This window comes from Pseudopodoces humilis, chromosome 21, assembly GCF_049639895.1.
Source record: "Pseudopodoces humilis isolate 2021_Gansu_Grassland_sample_001 chromosome 21, ASM4963989v1, whole genome shotgun sequence".
Classification (NCBI taxonomy): Eukaryota; Metazoa; Chordata; class Aves; order Passeriformes; family Paridae; genus Pseudopodoces; species Pseudopodoces humilis.
Window position 1 is genome coordinate 5,729,604 of NC_142220.1, and position 21,597 is coordinate 5,751,200.

General features: G+C 39.3%; 1 protein-coding gene across 5 annotated transcripts; it reads right to left on the bottom strand.

Annotated features, from left to right (window-relative positions):
• Positions 1 to 851: 851 nt before the first annotated feature.
• Positions 852 to 19,773, bottom strand: LUC7L3 (LUC7 like 3 pre-mRNA splicing factor). 5 transcript variants are annotated; one of them, XM_014255859.2, is made up of 13 exons: positions 19,556 to 19,773; positions 12,874 to 12,940; positions 11,829 to 11,868; positions 11,421 to 11,565; positions 10,376 to 10,450; positions 10,180 to 10,284; positions 8,956 to 9,117; positions 8,484 to 8,767; positions 7,787 to 7,947; positions 2,832 to 2,972; positions 2,621 to 2,726; positions 2,138 to 2,203; positions 852 to 1,301 (listed from the first exon to the last, which is right to left on the bottom strand). In XM_014255859.2, the coding sequence occupies exons 1-12, from the start codon at positions 19,652 to 19,654 to the stop codon at positions 2,179 to 2,181; spliced, it is 1,410 nt and encodes a 469-aa protein (XP_014111334.1). In that variant the 5' UTR covers positions 19,655 to 19,773; the 3' UTR covers positions 852 to 1,301; positions 2,138 to 2,178. The 5 variants fall into 5 exon arrangements, with proteins under 5 accessions (XP_014111334.1, XP_005526777.1, XP_087921539.1 ...); XM_005526720.3 differs by lacking the exon at positions 2,138 to 2,203; XM_088065413.1 differs by having other exon boundaries at positions 852 to 2,203.
• Positions 19,774 to 21,597: the final 1,824 nt, after the last annotated feature.

Genomic DNA, 21,597 nt, shown 5'->3' on the forward strand with positions numbered 1-21,597 from the left:
GTGCCCCTGCACATGTATTTGCTTAAATTAATAAACAATAGAATATAAAAACAGAACAACAGAAGTCAAGAAAGGAATACAGCTGTCTACATGTGGTATCAAAACCTAGCCCTACTGACCAAAGAGACCAAGATACAGATTCCTCCCAAGTGCACTTCCACACACAGGCCACACAAGGCAGCACAAGTTACAATGGTGTTCTGTCCATGTCTGAGTTTGGTGACATACAGTCAAGGCCTGAATACTAATGGGAAAGATAATGCTCTTTTAAAAGAGCTTAAGGCAATTCATTGCCTTACAGCCACAGCACTGACTAGTACACACTGCAGTTCTTTTCCAACAAGAACCACTCTGGCTTGCACTACAGCTTCACAGGGCACATCTCCCTCCCTTGTGTGTCTGTTCTGACCAACTGCATAGGGGCTGTTAATCAATAATATATCAATATTATAAATATCAATAAATGAATAAAATATCAATGTAATATATGCAATGCAAATATAAGGCAGTCTGAATGCCAGTCTCAGCACTGGAATCGCTCTAAATATGCTGTCGAAGTTGAACAGTTTTATAAAGAGTTAATATCTACATTTTTATTGCAAGATTTCTGTGATTTCTTAACCAACTGCAGCAAAAGACACTTTTTGGGGAGATGCTGAACCCGACAGCATCTAACTGCTGCAAAAGTAAGCCAGAAATCAAATCCAGATGGCAGCAAAAAACCCAAACCCACAAACAGCACAGAATAACTAAGCATCCAAATTAATAAACTAAGCTTGAAGACATGAGCAATTTATTAGGAAAGCAGCTTAATTAATATTATTAAATGTTCAATGACAGAGACAATCAAATTTGTAACAGAAATTCAAAGATACTTTATTTCCATTTCTCATATATCAAGAAGCTAGGAATTGCTTAGTTGTAAAAATGGGATTCATTTTAGTTTGATTCACACAAATACTAAACATTTATTCTTGTATTTTAAAGTCCAAGAATGAAAACTTGCAATTAAACACTGAGCAAGCCATGTGTTCAGGTTATGTTGGTTTCTTATCTTAAAAAGTCTTAAAGAAAAAAAAAGGATACAGGACTTATATTCTCAGTAGCATATGTGCTATTATCAACACATCTTTCTGAACTCTGGGAGGAAACACCAGTCCTGAATTAAATTTTTTTAAAAAAAATTCTAACTCAACTTTATATTTTTCTACGTCACTACAGCTTTCTTTCACCTCATTTTAAAGCAGATCTTCAGTTTAAGCTGTCTTCCGCTGTCTTCACAGACTCTTCATGTAGTAGTCCTATAATGCAAAATTTTGGGAGAACAGACGATTAGACAGCATTAGGAGCATTTTGTTTACCATTCCTATACACTCGCCCAGTTGTTAGCTGTCATCTTAACTCTACAAAAACATCAATGAACATGACTAGCTTTAGAAGCAATGACGTAGCATTAATGGTTTAATATCAACATTAAATGTTTAAGAGCTCCTAGCATACATAATGCAACTACAGTAACAAATTATGTTACAAGAAGCTCATTTATCAGCTGGTATCTCCACTTTTAGTTCCTTATTTCAGGAATACAACTAAAGACGTTCTGTAAGAAAGAGCGGGGAAAAAACTTCAAGTTGTCCTTTCAATACAGTATTGGAATTGCCTATTGCTTAGCTGCTTCATATCCCACAAACAGTTTCCAGCATACATTCCTGCCATCAACACTGTCATCATTTGGTGGCATCTGTCTCTGCATTTACATTTGCCTTACAAGCCTGTCATCAGCCATTCCACTGTTCTGTGCTACGGCTGACTGCAAAGTCTCCTACACAGTAGGAAATATTAAACACATACCTCTTAAAGACTTGAATTGCATTGAAAGTAACAAGGCGAATATTATGTAGTGTTTATTGCATTTTAAACTCTTTAAAGATATCTAATTCTGGGCAGCACTGCATCCCTACACACAGTTGAAAGAAAATTCCATTCTGTTAACATCAGATTTACAGTATTCACACAATACACAAAAAGTCCTTTTCACTAGCTTCAAAATCAAAAACACAACAGTAAGCTTAAAGATTACAGGCAACAGCATTCAAACATGGATGTGGGTAGAGAAAGGAGTACCTGGCATGAGTACCTGCTTAGTTTGACTGAATCCTTGATTTTTAATTTGGCTTTTCATGGGCCGCTCACAACACCAACGCTGTGTGAGGTATGGTAGTCAGCTGCAATAATTCATAAACCCTACACTTCCATCAATCCAATGCTACTGGCTCTCGAGTTACAGAACAAACTGCATTAGAATGCAAGGCAATAAAGCAAAAAAACTAGAAACATCCTTGACAAAGAAATACTAGCAGTTTATATGAAAACAAAGTAGTCCAACATGTGCCTCAGATATTAAGTATTTAAGCAAAAGTTTCTGCTGATGTACCAACACAATATGGACTTAAATACAAAACCAGTTCAACTTTTTTTTAAAAAAACGAAACAAAATCCCTAAAAATAAAAAAAAAAATCATTAATTTTTCTATGGTGACTATATTACAAATATGTCCCAAAGAGGCACACTAATGGGGGCACGAGTCTGCTACAAAATAGCTGAGACAAAACAATGTACCTCAAAATGTTTTGCAGGACTACACTGTCATTTCCTTCAGAAGGTGCTTTAGTTTGTCTTCTTACTTGACTTAGTTCCATCTTCATCTGTGCATACTTACGCTGCACTGTTAAACAGTAACAAAAAGCCCTAATCAAAGTTTGAAATAATGCACTTACCTCTGTCTGATCTGAGGTCATATCAGATCAGTTTTAATTGGACTGAGTGTCACCTTCAGATTTAATGTCTTCATTGGTCCCATTGACCTCATTCTTAGTCTCACTCTCCTTCGAGTCTGTATTTGTGTCTTCACTCTGTTTTTCTCGACTACTGGACTTCATACTACTTTTTTTATCATCAGATCCCCTCTTTTCTGCCATGAAAGAAGACATTGACCATGGATTTCAAAGTAAAAACAAACATTGCACATGTGAGATATATATTGCATACAACATGAGACAATTACTTTGTATAGCAGTAACAGTAATACTCAAGAAGTTACAGAAATAGGCTTCAGACTACCATGCTGGAATGGAGAGGGGACAAAATAAAGGTAGAAGGGGACAGTACAGGGTGGGGGAAGAGGAGAAACAGAGGGAGCTACTCAGCTCTCTGTCAAAATGAACAAATTGGGGGAAAAGAGGTTAGGCAAATGTGTAATTATGGTGCATGGCTTCCTTACTTGTTATGGGACTCTTTTGGTCCCCCAAGTTTTGATTTCTGATTGTGTATGGCTTGCTTTGGTTTACAATTCTTGTTAATTATGGGTCTTGAAAGAGAATCAGGAAAGAGTGATGGGACAATGCTTCACTGCATAATCAAAGAAATTGATACTTGCCAATTGAAAACTAGCAATCTCAAACTATCAAACACTTTGGGAAACAATATTAAGCACTGACAGCTCTGCAGGTGGAGATCAGTGACAATCAAAATTAAATTTGAAGCTGCACATTTGTCAGCATTGTTAATTCTCAATTTTATAAAAACAGCCATCACTTATAGACAACTCATTAAAAGGACTTGGGGAGACAGCTTGGAAGACATATAAAAAGCAACTTTTTTTCAAAGGCAAAGAAACAGCAAGATGTGGGGGAATGAGCCCACAATTTCATCATAAATTGGGAAGCTCACTGAAGCATTTGCTACACTAAAAACTTAATCTTCAAAGAAGGAAGGAAGCCAGAAGTAAAAATATTTCCATGGGAAGAAAGACATTCAGTATTAGAGCTGCGTGCCTCATCTGTAAATTCAGTATTTTCAAATTTACTAAAAATACCAATTCCTGCTGTATTATTTCACACCATAATATTCACCTCTTGATCAGTAAAGACACTCTGGAGAGAAAAAAAAAAAAAAATCCAGAAAACCAACCTCTCAGATGTCATCATACAGAACAACATTCATGCTCTTTTTTCTGATTATTCCCTGCTATCCGGGCAAAGTAAATAATATAAATAGACAGATATATCTCCAACACAGGAGCGCACAGATCGAACACTCTGAAAAAGCTATTTTAAATAACATTATCACCTAGACTGGCATAACAGACTTTAATATTCCAGGAGACAAAGCAAGAAATTAAGCTTTAAAAGTACAGCGACATCCCAACTTCTTTGCTTTATAACACACTACACCAAAGGATAGGGTAAAGCCCTCACAGAGAAATGAAGGCAACTGCCTAATGACCACCAGTAGTGAGGATTCACCTGCAGAAGCACATCCAGTGCAGGGTGCTTGGAGAAAGCACACAGCAATGTCACCCAGCTCACTGAAAGACTAAGTCAGTTTGGGTCTGTCTGCCCTTGATTTGGCAACTCCGCAGGTAGATTGCACTCTAACTAACCTTGTTAAAAAGTCTTCTTTTTGTGTCTTAAAGGTATCTCCGGTGCACACGTGGATCCACTGAGGAATAGTAGTCTTGTTTCCCCGCAGAGGACTAGTAGTCAGTCCAATAATCTTATCTTCTGTCCTATGTAGATATGGTAGATCTTAATAGCCCTATGGATGTGCAGTGTGCAGGGTTTTGTTCTGTCTTTTTTGTGTCTTGAATGTGGTCAGGAAGGATAATTTTGTTTAAGGTTAAAAAAAACTAATAAACTGTGGCATGAAAGATCAAACTCTTCTAAAAATTTTAGAATTAAAACAGGTTTACCATAGCAAACCTCCAGTTTGCCAAGCAGAACTGAAAAATTGTATTCAACAAATGGCCCAATAACTTTTTAACCCCTAGAGTTATCTGCAGAAAGTTAAGTTCCTCCACTGTATTTTTAATCAGTAAGAGAGAAAGCACATAAAATTAGTTTGCTGTTGAAAATGGGTGTATTATTTCAACTGTGATGTATTAGGTATAATCACATAACATTGACTTTGCTTCCTGATTAAACACATTAAAGCACATTTTTCTGATTGAGTTTGTGTGGGCAACTGAGATGTGTTTTGTGAGAATTCTTACCACAACAAAGCGAATCGCTTTACTATTCAGAAAATCAAACATAATATCCAGTATTACTGAGCTGTTCTGGCAGTATCTGCTGAGGTTTAATCACTAACATTAAAACATGATCATAATTACTTTTATGTAAGTATCAGAATCCAGATTAGGGAAGGTAGAGAGCCAAGCCAAAGTGGTCGAGAGGCCCATTCCAGTATGAACCCTTCATAAAATTAAGGTACTTGGAAAATAATTTTTCTTTTATTAAAACCCCCTATTTACTCCATCTGCTCTGAAGTTTAACTTCAACACTAGATGCATTCTACTGATTTATATGAAGCTAACACTCAGCTGGTGTTAATGGCAGGTGGCTCCTTTCTTTAGCAAAGGTATCCCTGACCCTGAAATCTGAGTCACAAACCAAGTGCCCCCATTTTTACACATACTTTTTTCTTATAACCTTGGCTGTTGTCTTCTACAGTATCTTAGTGAACAAGAAGCCAGGACTTCTGAATTTTCAAAGTGTGGCACTAGTTTAATATGCAATTGTATGCAAATCTTGGGAAGCTGTTCGTTGGGGTTTTTTGGTGTTAATATTCATATTTATAAAGCAGTTTGAGATTTCCAGATGAAAGGCACTACCACAAGTAGTTACAGCCTTTGCTGCTTACTTTTGCAACTGCAGATCAGTGATGGCTATAAAGACCAGCAGATTCTGAAGCTAATATCCCCAACGTATTAAGTTAAGATTTAACTTTTAAGTTACTACTTAAGTTACACACTTCAGATATAGGAATCTCTAAAGCTTTCTTCTTTACTACCTACCTACAGTGCCACATTGTAAATATGAAGCTGCAATGGTGCTTACAGCTTCAGCACAGAAACTGAATGTGGTCTTATTAACTACTACTGGGTTTTTTTCCTTCCTCCCCTCCTCTTTTATATTTTTTTTTTTTTCTGTTAAAGGATTTTCCCAGCAAAGGGAAAAACAACAAACTTCTTCTGCTCTAAGGCCTATTTGTGTTTTTACAAATGTTAAGATGGCACAGTGAAAAAAAGTAATTGGTTTTCCCAGGTGGGATTTTCATCGCAGCTCATAGCATCACCTCACTGTTCTCATTTCTGGTGGAAGAAAGTAGCAAGCAGCAAATAAAACAGCCAGCAAGGAAATCAGTCAAGTTAAAACTAAAAATACTTGAGATGCTGAAGAAAGTTCACTAGCTCCTCTATTTATGGGAAGATTAAGGAAAGAACTGAGAAAATTGAATTGAGAAAAGCTCAAAACCAGACCAAATTTGAATAAATAAGAGAACAGTTACTTATAGGCATAGATACACACATTCAGGAAAACAGGACATTCTTGACCAAGTACCAAAAATCTGTTCATAAAGCAGGCAAAAAAGGCACAATATCAGGTAAGAATAGTAACAAATGGACAGATATAGGCTACAACACTGAATCTGAGTTTAAAGCCTGCACATCATTTCCACTGCCAACGAGCAAGCAACAAAACCCACTCTCTTACATGGCAAAGGAAAATGAGAGAAGCATCAATACTAAAGGTGCCCCACAGTATAAACCAGAATAATTCAAACAGTCCAAGGAAGTCAGGGAAGAGAAATACATGAAGCATTACCAACATTTTGGCAACCAATCCACTGGATAAATACGGAGAAGGGTCAAGCAGACAGGCCTATGCAACCCAGACACATGCACAGAGCACCTTTCATTCCAGAGAACCTCAAAAGTACCTTAGAAACACAATTGTTTCATCCATTACTGATGATCAGCCCATGAAGTGGGGTGGCTGTTTCGGACTGGCCATTAGTCAGCTCCCCACCAGAGCCAGAAGTATTACGTTCCTTCAGAAGTTCCAAAAGACTTTTAAAGGGGGAAATTTAGCAATAACAGTGAATTAGTATCTTCTCACAAAATTGGAATCTACAGTGTTCTCACTGTAGCTCTTTGTAATCCTACTTCAAGTCAAGTTTCTGAGCTTCAGCCTCTGGTGAAGCAGTGAGTCACCATGAATGCTGTGGTACATGGCATGTACAGCTACAAAACCGTTCCAAGGACTAACACAGCTTTCTGTTGAGACTCACCTGAATACTGACAAAGCAAAACTCACTTCGTTTGAACAACAAAAAAAAACAAAAAAAGGGAGAAAGGTGGGGAGGAAGAGCAGGAGACTGGGGAGGAGGCATAAATTGTTATTTAGAGCATCACAGAGATTCTGCAATATTTATCTTGGACTGCATTTACAGATTAGAAAAAAAACTTGAAAGCACTGTTAAAAGAATAACAACGGAAACCTGATAGTGTTGAGAAGTAATAGATGGTACAGGTGAGAAGCCAGGTACCAATCTCCCACAAAACGTGTGCCTGCAAAGGGTAATTTGCATATATCCACTAAGAGTAGGAATGCAAGACATTCACTCTTATGAAATTATGATTACAGGCTTATGTTTTCCTAAAAGTAAACAGGTCTTAATATATAAAAAAAATCCTTGCACACTTCATCTGCAGACAAAGTGCAACAGGTAAGAGAAGGACCCTGGGGCGTAGGTATGCACACATATGCAGTGATGTTGACTGGAAAAAACAAAATGCTTCCAATTGCTTGCAGCAACACACACAGCTTTCAGAACCAGGTCTGATCTGGTACTAAGAACTTTCAGTCACTCACTGAGCTTTTGAGACTCTAAGAAAAGAGTATTTCAAAACTTTCTAAGAACTCAGTCTTTATACAAACATACCTTTTTCTTTTGACTTCCTGTCTTGTTCTCTCTCTCTGCTTTTGCTTCTGTGCTTGTAGGACTTCCGATCCCGGCTTTTTGACCGTCTCCTGTCCCTACTACGAGACCTGTGTTTCCTTTCTGATCTATCATGGCTTCTGCTTCTCCTCCGGTCACGACTCCTTAACATTCAGAGAGAATTTCAAAAATGTAAATCTCAGCTGCTATTTTCTAACTCAGAATATAAAACTGTAGAACAGTAGCACTTTTAAATACAGTGATTATCTGCAGAAACCAAATCTTAAAATATTGTATATAAATATTTCCCAGTACATAAGACCTGGTTTCATACTGACCTCCTCATTTACCAAAACACTTAACTACACAGCTTCAAAGTACCTACCACCATGAAATAAAGACCAACTAAAGGAAGACCCTACTTTTTTGGGAGCATTCTTTATCTGCTGAAAGTTCCCTCATAAAGCAAATTCCACCACTACGGTGTCATCTTCCAAAAATGGAGAGAAGACACTCAGCAAAAATTTGCCTATCCTTAAAACCAGTAAGGTGTGTCTTGGCTTAAGAAGCAAGACCTAAGTGAAACTAACAAATCAGTGATGTGACTCAGGCTGACAGACCAAGTCCCCACAAGATTTTTACCTTTAGGAAAGTTATATGAAAATACTTAAGAGACACACAGACACACACACACAGGTACCTGCTCCGCCTTCTTTCTCTGCTTCTTGACCTTTTGTGGTCTCGTGAGCGGCTGCACCTCCTGTCAGATGTCCTGCTTGAATGCCTGCTACGTGATCGGCTCCTTTTACGTCTCTCTCTGTCACGAGCCCTCTCTTTTTCCTTTTCTTCCTCTTCACGTCGTCTCTTCCTTTCCCGCTCTTCTCTTTCCCGCTCCCTCTCCTTCTCTCTCTCCTCCCGTTCTAGCTTCTCTTTTTTCAACCTTTCATCACGGTCAGGCTCTTCTGTTCTTTTTCGTAACTTTTCCTTGAAAAACAAGTTCACAGGAAGAAATGGTGATTACTCAATGACTCACTCAAGAAATGATGACTACTTATACTTAAGCTTATAGATTCTGAGGATATAAAAGCCTAAACTTTTCACTAGACAGCCTTTTCTGTATATTAGGAAGCCTCCAAGAATTTTGCATTTCAATAACTGGAGGAAATACTTACTTTTAAATCTTCTACAGTAGCTTTTATTTTGGCATAACCCATGTGCTGCTTTCCCATCAAGTGGTCATCTACCCTGGACTGTGCATCTCCTACAATTAAAAAGGCTCCACAAACTTCACAAACTTCCATTTGTTTTTCCTGGGCTGCAAAGCTCTCAATTGTCTGAAAAAGAAGAATATTTGATAAGGCAAAAGGAAAGTTTTGGTCGGTGAAGAGGTTTAGAACTCTCTATTACTGTTGTCAAATCCCAGGCTCTACTGAAAGTTGAAATTACATCTGCCTGCTTTCTCTTTGGAGCACTGCACCCCATCAGAGTAAATAGGGAGAAAAGAGGCCACCCTATGCCCATTGCCACATGGAAAGAGCCCATGAGAAACCACAGAACCATTACTGACTGCATTAATATGTACACAGTTACATCTGCAGCTTCCTCACAATATCAGAAAAATTAAAGTTTTAAGTTTTTCTTTTAAAGCTTTCTTTTCCAGTTTTAAGATTACTTTGGCATCAACTGAAATGTCAGGAGCTGCAGAACTACCACGGAATATACCTCAAGGAATCAAAGGGCTAGAATACCACATGAAAAAAACCAAAAATAATTACTGGCTTCAATTTAGAAGTACAGTGGTCAAATTAAACCACTGTTTCAACAGACATATGAGAAGTACACTGACATTTCAACATAAACCCAGGTGATTATCGCTGTGCAGTGTTCATGAATCATACAGTATGGACATAAACACGCTGTCTGCAACATTTATGGGCTCTCAAAAGACAAAACAAGAATCTAAATTTGAGCATGTCATTAAACACCGAAGTCAAATCTTTAAACTTAAGCTCCTTTTCATTAACAGAATCTTGATACTTAACACATTCCCTCTGGCTTCTGTAGCTCTCAGAGTCAGATGCCTGTCTCTAGTCACAACCTTGACTCAAGGGCTTTCTGTAACACAGTAGTTCAGTAGAATTACATTGCAGAGGCTACAGGGCGAAGTTTAACTGAGACCTCAACTAGAGGAAGGTGCAAGCTCTCTTCTACCACTGCTGGGTGAATATAATAATTTGTGTGCAGGAAACCCACTCTCAAGGTAAAATGCCTCCTCAACACACTGGATTAACACAGCCAAATGTCCTGTTACTATATAATAAATTCTGCACAGACCTTGCATGTCTTCAGCAGAAGGATATTTTGGTATGTCTCAGAACTACAAATGCATTACTTACTGAAGTCGTAGACCTCAGCAGTTCTCTCTCTTCCTTTAACTGTTCAACGAGTTTCATCATTCCTTGTGCTTCTTCCACCTTCCCTTCTGAACCTAGTTCTTCAATCTAAAAGGCAATTAAAAAAAAAATAAAGTTTAATTTTTGATCAAGTAACAAAAGCAAGAGATCTCTCTTATGGGGGTTAGAAAACCCTCACCTGTTGAAGCAGTACATCAATTTTGTCAGTTAACACCTGAATCTTCTCTTCGTTTTTACCAGTAGGTCCCGCTCCCTGCAAAAAGTAAAAGAGTGAGTTGGGGCTATTCTTCTTTTGTTAAAGTAGCTTAAGCACACAAATGTACGTCTTCTCATATACCAGAGATGCTTTGGGAATAACCTCCCCCTGGGCCTCTTCTCCCACAAGAAGCTACTAAAAATAGTCTAGTCTAATATAAAACACTTCTCAATACAATTTACTCCACTCTTGTTAAGTCTAGTCACACTAATTTGTCCCAAATCAACAAAAATGTTCAAGGTCCTGGCCCATAAAAGGCAAGAAAACTGTATTCAAAGTCCTAACTTCAAACTCTGACACTCCCATGCAGCTATTGCATATCTTTGCAGACATTGAAGTATGACTTAGAAGTTCTGTGGGCTTTGAATTCAAATTCTGAGCATGAAATGTGAAAAGAATCTCACTTCAAAGATGCATTTGTCAGCAGTGTCCTCTCTGCAGGCTGCCAGAATAGGCTTACTGCTGCCCTCCCACCTCTGCTCTGCTCCACAAGTGCTGTCTCTCGACCAGATATTGTCCACAGCTCCTTCTGAAGCAACTGGACTTTGCACAGAACAGTGTGGGGCAGCAGAAAGGAGTAAGGCTGTCCTGGCAGTCACAGAGCACAGGCCACAGTCACTGCTCCAAATCCATCAGGGGATAAGATACAGCTTGCTAGTGAAGGGAGGGAGGAATGTGCAACTAGTGGAGAGAACGTGAACTGAGGTCAAGGTAAAGACAACACTTGACAGGTAGAGAACAGATAATCATTCTGAGGAAACAAGAGACAGTGAGAACAGAGAGGGCTCTTGCTGACTGTGGAGTCTCTCTTGGCTCATCCATTAGCACCAGATACAATCTGCTGGCTGAATGATGAATAATCTTATTGATCAGGAATCTTCTGGATGGCATTAAGTTTTACCTGAATAGGTAAGACCCTGAAGATACTATCTACAGGAAAAGCTGCCTCAATGATTCTTGCACTCACCCCAGAAGACTGTTGGTTCTGTGACAGTGCCAAACGAGCATGGCCCCTCCGGATCCTGCGCTCCACCTCTGCAAGCAAGCTCTGCAAATAGCGCAGGAAGTCTCTCTCATAGCCCACCTTCATAAACCGAGAGCTCTTCTCATACCTGAGAAAAAAATTTAAAAATGAGAGCTCACATCAATCCCCAATAGATGAAAACTAAATAACAAGACACACAGTATTATAAATTCTTGCTCACAGTAAGAGAATACTATTAATTTAAATAAGTAAATTTTTATTTAAATAAAAATATAAATAAGTTTACACAAATAAAAAGAGCGAGTAATTTGTAATGTTTGGGTTGCTATTAACAAATTTCAAAGATACCAGAAACTCTATCTGCTTTAACATATCAAACAACAAACTTACTGTTTGCGTAGGTTTTCATCATGTATTTTTTCACAAGGACCTAAGAAAACAATACAAAAAGCTAAAGTTTGCATTCCTAAATGTTGTATTCATATTCCACCAGCACCAGTTTGTGCACCATAACAGAAAAGGGCTATAAACATTTCACAAGGACTTTTATGCTTCTGGCTATCTGCTTCCTTTGCTTGGAGCTTGAAAGATACATTAAAGAAAAAGAATGCCAACATTGTTTAGTAATTATAAAACCGAAAGAGACTCTACATAAAAAGTCTTCATAAGAATGGAATTTCCAGATAAAGTTTTACATCATCAAATACAAACAAAGTAATATCCTAAACACCTGGAGCTTAAAAAAAAAATAAAAAAAAGAAAAAAAGAAAAAAGAAAAATTACATATGAAGGGTAATTTCATCAGGCACTTTCTAATTTCCAGGGCTCTCTGCAACACACTGGCTACTTAAAACATAGATCTTCAGAGTAAATTAGGAGGTATGTGCTCTGACTTCATGAAGGTGGCTGTGTTAAAATTCCTCACCATCCCCAGACTCTCGAACTCTTCAACAGACTTAGAAACTAAGACAAAAAGTCTGGTTTTGCTAAGTCACCATCTCCAAACAACATCCTACACATAGCCATCACATAATTTACAGCTGGTCTTCTGAAGTAACTATTACAGTAAGAGAGTCTCTAAAGTAAAGCAGCTCAATCATGTATACTCACATAAAAACAGGTTAAAACCCTGCCCAGGTAGAATAACCCAAACTAGAAACTGACACTTGAGCAGGAGAAAAGCACCCCACACGCAGTAATTTGGCTTACACAGTAAGAAAAAAAAATTAAGACTTTTTTCACTTAGACAAAGTAGAATCTAGAATAAATATTTCTTTTAGCATATTTTATCACCAGAAACCCTTGAAATGAAAAAATAAAATAAAATTCAAAGTGTTCTGACAGAGTAATTAACAATAAAAAACACAGTTTGCACTCAAAAGCTCAACTGTAATTACTTTTATGTGAATAAAAATGTCATGACTTATAAACTTACCTAAATCAGAACGGGTATTTGTAAATAATTCAGCTGGGCAAAAGCCACAAAGGTAGTATTTGCAAACCTGATAGAGAAGAAAGAAACAGGCATCATTTTTTGCCCCTTGAACTGAAAATTTTATGTAATTGTTTTTATTTTCTAAAACACAGCAATAGTTTCCTTTAAACATAGTAAGATTTCTAAAAATTTTACACACCCTCTATCTTTATATTTCTTGGCAGCAGTGAGTGCTACAAGATGCATCGTGATGACAAAAGACTAAAAATCTTACTTTTCCTTGCAATAGTAATAGTTCTTAATTTTACCACCAAATATTTAAGATTAGAGGAGAGAGTCATCAATTTATAAATATAAATATTTAGTAGTTCCAAAGGAAAGGAATTAAATCAGATTGGACTATTTAATAAGTTTCAGTGAAATTCTTAACTATGAAAAGCCACCAGAGATGAGAACAATTGCCATGGAAGCATGGAACAAGTTCTTGCCTGGTTCAGCCTTCACTTCCTCAGAGCTACTTGCCCGGAGAACAGGAGCTACCTGCACTCAAATGCGAGGTACTGCCCCAAGGACTTTAATGGCAATTAAAAGACTGAGAATTATCCAGAAGCTTTCCCACTCCAATGCTTTTACAATTCCCAACTTTAAGAATGACAGGCAACAAGACATTATATAGCTCTTCAGGAAGAAAAGAACACACATTTTACTGCCAACTAGAAAGGGTTTGGTTTGTTTCTGCACAGTATGGTTTTATATTGAGTCAGGTTCTTTTCCTGATAACAGAAAAAGACCACCAGAAAGTTCAAAAACCTACTAACCTGTTACTCTAGTCAGTAAATACTTAACATATGATGAAGTAAAACCAGCTTTTGTTAAAAAGATTATTCACCCTCACCCATGAACATGGGCTTAGCTAGTCAAGTTGGTCAGTTCCTGACGTTCATAACACAGAAATATCTCCTGTCTATTCATCAGAAGAGCCGTAAGGGTAGAATCTTAGATCTACTAGAAATAATTTGATCCCTAACTTGATAAACAATCTTAAATAATTAACTTTTCACTAGGCCCTTCCCACAGATGTGACTGCCATTAATTAAGGGGTAAATCCAAAACTAGCCTGAACATTCTACCAGCACCTCCTTTACATCATGCTACTTTCTGATTTTTGGCAAATCTAGTAACTGTGAATGCATTACAGCCTAATTCTAATCCTCTCACGTATCCTTCAGAGAAAGACTTGCAGGATCTTATCTCCCATGATACTCACTAAAGTATTTGAAGAAACGGGGGTGAGAACAGAGGCCCCAAACACCACCAACTCACTAAAAAGCCTGTGATATCCGCTATCGAATTAGATCAACCCGATTTATTTTTCCAAGCTGCAATTCAGGCTATGGAAATTAAAACACTACTGACTGCTATAGAGATCACTCAGAAAAACAATCAGGCTTCTATTAACAAACCATGGACAAGAAACACAAATCTCTTATGTTATCTGAATACTTCTCCCATGATCCAGGTCTGGACACTGGTACCTATCTGGAGCAATTTACCAAGAATAGTTAAGAAAACATGTAAAATGACCTTTTTTTTTTTTTTTTCTTCTCAGAAGGACAAAGTTACTGGACAAAATCTGGTTTCAGAATCTGCTCTTCTCTGAAAGCTGCAATATCCCTTTTTTTACTACGGTGTTGCTTCAAAGGAGCAGTTTCTGGGTTGGATTTCTGTACTAGTCCATAGAAATGTAACTTCTCTATACATTCTCTTCTTCCATTTACTCACACTCACATCCAGGTATAAGGATCAGTGGAAAGACACCTCCCAGAAAATTTCAGAGATGGATTAGACAATTTCCTAAGACACAGAGAGCACAGTAATGACAGTCTGACCGTACCATACTGTTAAAAGGATTGTAGAGTATCTTCTATCAACCAAAAAATTAGGCAAACTGGCCTGTAAAAATTTAGAAACTACTAGCAACTAAAGAAGCAAAGGAAAAGTACTTAGAAGTATGATGAACAAAACAAAACATCCCACCCCCAATGAAATCCAAAAGAATTGCAATTATTATTAAATAGCTCTACTAGGAAAGTCTTCTTTTTATGAACTGATGGTTATAGCCAAAAGTTTCAGTAACCAATACTAAAATACAAGGTTTAAACACTCCATACACAGTAGCAATTATTTATCTATTAAAGCCCCAAACAAACACAAGCCATATCAAACAAACAAAAAACTCAAACCCAAAATAATGACAAGACACACACAGACCAAAAAGCTGCCATAATTTTCTATCAGCTTCTAGATGCTGCCACTCTAGCACTTGGATGGCACTCCTAGTGAGTGAGACAGTGAATTAATTACCTGACATTCTCTCCTAGGAAGCAGCCTGCAGAGAAATACTCACTTCAGAGTAGTTCAGACCACTGTGGCAGAAGTGATTTTCTTCCCCTCTCATACCTATTTCATTATGCTCTTCAACTAAGCTTGCTTCAATAGGAAAACACTGCTTGCTGGAATCCTGCAGCATCTTGCAAGTATCATTCCAGCTCAGCTTCACTGAGTGCAACATCTGCATTCCCAGGCTGAACATCAACTGCACTTCCAATCAATCCTAAGTAATCAATGGTGAGTGGGAACAGTAAGGGCCAAGGAATGGCTTAAGCATCATGGAATCATAAAGGACTGAAACAGAGGTGATTGATAAGCTTCAACTGACACCACTCATCCACGGTTTATAAGGCCACTGCACTAATCACAAGTGATATGAAAATATGAAAACACATTCTATAACAGGCAGTTTGGTAGGCCCTATGCAGATAGGTCCCTATGCAGGTAAGAATCATTTATTCCTTTCTGCAGAATTATTATGGCAACTTTGCTACCAAGAAGGTGCAACAGAGAAGTGTCACTGTCAAACTGCTGCTGCAGGATAAGCCAGAGCTTGGGTCTCAAAGCTCCCAAGTGCTCTCATTTTGGTAAGACACTACCACACTACAACAAACAGGAATGCTTGGAACTTTCCACTTCTTCATCACAAATTGACTAATCCCTGAAATCTCACGGAGGTGGGAAATAGTATCCTTTACATCCAAGTCCACTAAGTTAACAGCAAGAATTGCAAGCTCAATTGTAGTTTGGGAAGCAGTTCAAACCTTTCCCATATAAAGAAAGTATTGACAGATCAATATTATTAATGCTTCTACATTAACATGTTTCTCTTCTGCAAGAAATTTATTTACTGATGGAGAAGTATCTCTCTAACAGTAACAAACAATGACATAAACAAATTCCTTCAGGGAGACAATTCCTAGTAAAAAGGCTGAGAATAAAATCCAGCAGACTCTGGTTTACACATCGAAAACTTGTAAATTCCTTCTCATAGTTGAGTTCTTTGAATCCATTAAAGCTCACATGAGCAGACATTTTAAGAGCAATGCCCGCCCACCCAAACAAACATCAGCCCTTCTCCCAGACCCAAGCTTAAAGACAAATGTTTTTTGCTCTTGGAAGAGTATTAGTAATGGAAGGCTAGGTTCTCTCCCTCTGTCCCCTGGAGGATTAAGTCCTTAAATTCTACCTAGATGCGAAGCAATTTAGGTCATTGGCATTATAAAAGTAAAAGCACAACACATTATAAATAGCTAAAACCATCCAATCATATTCTGAATACCTACACTTTGAGAAACTGCATTATCAGAGATGATTGCTCACAGCCATTTGTTAACAGCTCTTCACCCTCTCCACTTTCCTGAAAACCCTGAGTTTGCCTTGATGAAGCATCGAAATTTCAAACCTTACAGGAGCATGGGCAGTCTATGCTGGGCTGTCTTGTGCTACAGAACAGCCTCAGACTTATGCAATCGTTGTTTCTGTAATAAATCACTTTGTTGCAGGTGGCATATTAAAGAAGGAAGGCGTGAATCAATTAAGAAATATACTCTGTCTACAGATATGATAGTAGGCAGAAAGACTGAAATACATGATACTAATAATTTCTTCCTGCACACAAAACAAAGCCTTTTTGCCACAACCAGGATTGGTTAAGGACATGCCATCATACTGAAATATACCACAAATGGGATTCCAATTTTTAAAGATTAAAGGCTTTAATCATGTCAAAGTTTTAAAGTAAGAACTTAAGCTCTACGAAATATTCTGTAATATATGATCAACATGTTTCATTGGCACTGCAAATAAATCATACACTGAGCTAACACACCCTGTTTCCACACTTTCCACTTCCACTTCTATCTTGTATTTCACTGCACCTTCCAGTTTCTGATAGCCACATGGATATAATCTTCAAATAATAAGCAAAATAGAGATGAGCTGCTTCTGATAATCTTCCACATTCAAAACTGAATGTGACACAAAATTCTACATTTTGGGATCAATACAACATGCTGGCATTGAGCAGGTTGCATGTTGATCTATATCTAATCTCAAAAGAAATTACATTAGCACATGGATTTCACATGAAAAGCAGGACAGCAGGTAGAGAAATTAATGTTACCATTGGAACCTCATCTGCATTTCCTGTCTTAGAACATGTCAGCATTAACAATTTAATCTTTAGGCGACAAAGTCAAACTGAGACACATGTTTAAGAGGCATAATTGTTGGGTTTTCTGAACTCATCAGTTGACTATAAGAACCTAGGAAAACATTCCTTGCAGAAAGGTTGTATTAAATCATAAATAAAAGCAGAAGCAGAGCAAACAGCAGCAGACCCTGCAGGACTGAAGGCTCAATCCTAAACCTGTAACTTTCCCACTGCTGTCAGACACAGAACAGCTCTCACTTTCTTAACTGTCAGAGGACTGGGAAGGAGAGACAAGGCCCTGTTTCTAAAACAAAACAGAACAGCTTAGAGATGGAGTCTTTTGGTTATGGTCAAACTCTTCAGCCTAATGTTGTAAGTGAAAAGAAAAATTGAAAATATTCTGATTTGCTTATTTGAAGAAAGTACTCTGAACTTATTAAAAGTGAATGACAGTGAAACAAAAACCAACCAAGAAGAGAGGTCTTTCTCACCTTAATGAATAAAACAAACCAAATCAAACCAATCCCCTTATCTGTTATACCTGGATGAACATGGCTTAAACCATTCACCTTGTATTTCACATAATTCATCTAACTCCTCCTTATTTTAAATTCACAATCAAAGGAAAATATCTAACTGTACACCAAACCGAATTGTTTTCTTAATAAAGCAAGCCTAGAAACACATAAACAAGGCCATGAAAACTTCCTGAACTCACAATTTGTTCCTGACTTGCACTGCTTACCTAGAGCAGCATTTTTCAAGGGAGGGAATGGTTCCTCACACTTGAAAAATTTAAGGTAAGATTGGTCCTTAGATCATGCAACTGCAACCAATTAAAACAAATTCAAACAAGTATTATCTTCCTTCATAATGACCTGAATCCCATATAAAAACATGAAATCATGTATTTGATTAAGATGCAATTTAGAACAGCCAAACCCAAACACTTCTCCCTCCTCCCAAATAACACCCCAAGCAAATGCTAAGGGGGAAGGAGCTGAATGCTTTGTGCAACTTAAACCACAGAAATTCCTATCACTTAAGTGATAAATTATTGTAACTGTGACACTTTATTTTAACATACAGCATAACTAAAAAAGGTATCGTGAACGGGAGAAATTTAAAAATTCATCAGTGTTCATCTCTCTCAAAGCAGCAGCTATAGGAACTATTATGTACCACTGGGTTTTCCATAAATAACTTACAATCCAACTATGACGGCCAAAACTAACTCATCATTCATTAAAGCTCAACCAGTGGAGAAACCCCAACTAATAATAACAATAAAAACAACAGTAACAATAACAACGTTGTCTTGTTTGGATTACTTACTGCAGAAAATGAATGAACACCACATTAACAAAAGTACTTAAGTACTCCTAAACAGCCTTGTTTAGGTTAGCGACCGGCTCTCCTCCCCAGCAGATTCCTCTGAGCGAGGAAATATGGAAAGAATAAGGCTTTTCTTAACCAAATCCCCACTTTCCCAAGTCTTACAGTTATTCCTTGTGGTACAACCTCCAGACATTGAAGTCGGTACGCGCATGCCCTTCTTTTTCCTCCCCCAACACCACCCCAGGAAGAGATCCAGAGATAATTTATCTCCCAAACTAGAACATCTGTCCCATCCCTCTTCGTGCAAGGCAGCAGCTTCTACTAGTAGAAGTGCTGAATTCTTTTAACCGCCCCGACGCTTTATTTTGTGCTTCCCTACGGGAGACCTCCGCCACCAGCAGCCTTCTGGAAACCCCCGTTCCCGTTAACGGCGGCTCCCGCAGACACCCAAACACCGGGGCTGTCCCTCTTGTAGCCCAACAATAGCCCGGCAGTGTCGGGATCTTCCTCCTCCTCCTCCTCCTCCTCGGTGAGACTCGGCGCTGCTCCCGGGCACGGCCGGGCCGGGCCCGCCCTAGGCCGCCGTGCAGGGCCCACCACGGAGGCCCCGACCCGCACCCCGACAAACCACGCGGAACTCTCGCTCTGGCCGGCACCTCACCCCTTCCCTCTTCCCCCCTCCCCGCAGTTGTCTCCGGCCGAGAGAAGCCGCCCATGTGGCTACGACAAACCCCTGGCCCCGCGCAGTGTGCGAGAGCAGCGAAGGAGGGAGGAGATAGGCGGCCCCGCTGCACTCACGCTCTCGTGGTCCCACCGCACGTTGCTGCGCTTTTCATCCGGGGCCAGGTTCCTGTCCCGGCCCATGAGCTCATCGAGGAGCTGGGCGGCCGATATCATCGTGAGCTGCGGGCCGGATCCCCCTCGCCAGACACCACCTCGGCCGCCTCGCCCCGACCGCCTGCGCCGCTCCTGACAGAGACAAAATGGCGGCGGTGGCTGGCCCTACCCACAATGCACCGCGCGGGCCGGGCTGGCCGTGCTCCGCTCCCTCACGGCGCCTCCGTGCCGCCCAGCCCGGGCAGCGGCGGGGAGTCCCGGCAAACACCGGAACGGGGAACCGCCACAACCGTGCCTGGCTCCGCCTGAGGGACAGCGGGTGCCACACAGACGGTGTCCTGCCCAGTGAGGTGTCACGGCAAACCAGGTCTAGCCCAGAGAGGTATGATGAGAGATAATGTGCTCCCTGTGGTGTCACTGTGGATGGAAAGCTGTCGCGACAGACAGTGTCCAGCCCAGTGCGGTGTCAGAGCACCGGGACACAGCCCAGACACACAACGCTAGTGGTTTTGCTGGTCGTGGCTGGAGGCTATGGACACGGGCCTGGGCACAGCTGAAGCAGCCTCAGGGCCCCCTCTGTGTCCTGGCAGAATAAAATCACCCAAACCGCTCCTGGAAGCTACCGAGTCCCGGTCCTGAGTGCCTCCAGCTGGGCATGATCTCTTAGAAATGCAGGGAATTGTAGGATCGTTATGATGGAAAAGGTCTCTAAGATCATCCAGCCTAACCATCACCACACTCACTAATAAACAATGTCCTCAATCGCCACATCCACACGTTTTTTGAACACTTAAGTTAAAATGTTAAGAATTACAATGTAATATTGGCTTTTGCATTTATGTATTAGCTTTTACATGTTGTTATTGATCCTAAGTATTTGGATATGGTAAAAATTGTAACTCCTTTTGGTTGCTTATTAGTGTAACGCAATCCATTAGTTTTGCACCATATAGCTTGTAGAAATAGTGGTGTGATGAATGTACTATATCATAGGTCTTAGCAATACATGAAATGTTAAAATGCTCTTAAGTAACTAAGAGAATGGTGTTACTAAGAGAAGGGAATTACGCTTGCTCCCCCCACATCTGCTGATCAACCTCTCTAAGTGATAACTGACACAAACTAGAGCACTTGAGAAGAATTATAGAAGAACTTGTTAACTACTTATCAGGGTGTGTGAAACAAAAGGATGGAAACACAAGAAGAAATAAAAATATATGGACTTAACCCACAGGATGTCATGCAGATAAGATGGTGTGTAAAATCAAACAAAAGAGTTCCTGAAACATCAAAAAGCCCACAAGAATGTCTGAATAATATATGAAACACATGAATATGCATATACCTCAGTAATGTAACAGTACATAAATAACACGGTCTTAATCTGCCGGTGTGTTCTTTGGCCAATAGCCAGAAACACCCCAGCACTGGACATTTTTATCCCCTTATTAATCCCCTTATTAATCTTTTAAAAAGTCTACAGAGTGAACTCTGTTTTTCACACTGGATGACTCCACCACTTCCCTGGAAAGCCTGTCTCCATGCTTCACAGGCTGAGGGAAAATAGAAGTCCTGCATATGTAACATAAATCTTTTTCTTTGACCTTAGAACCGGCCCATTTTGTTTTCCCTTCTACATGTGACTTTGTACTCGATATACACTGAATACAATAGCAATTGTCAACTATTTCCCAATTCCTCAACATCGTTTTGAATGTCCTAAGTACATGCAATTAATTACAATTTTAATTATATTTTTTGAAAAGCTTGAAGCCACTGTTCATGCTGATCCTGTGAAACCCACTTAGACTGACAGCAGCTTTGTTCAGCATCACTGAGGACTTCATGCAAGCACCTGAGGAGTTTCCTACTGGGAATCTCTCCCTAATGCAGCACTGTGAGGCACCACAAACTTCTTCCAAGCTTTGCAATTTTGTACTGATTTAAGAACCCAATGGAACGGTTGGAACAGTGTGATTGAAATCAATGTAACACAAGTTACG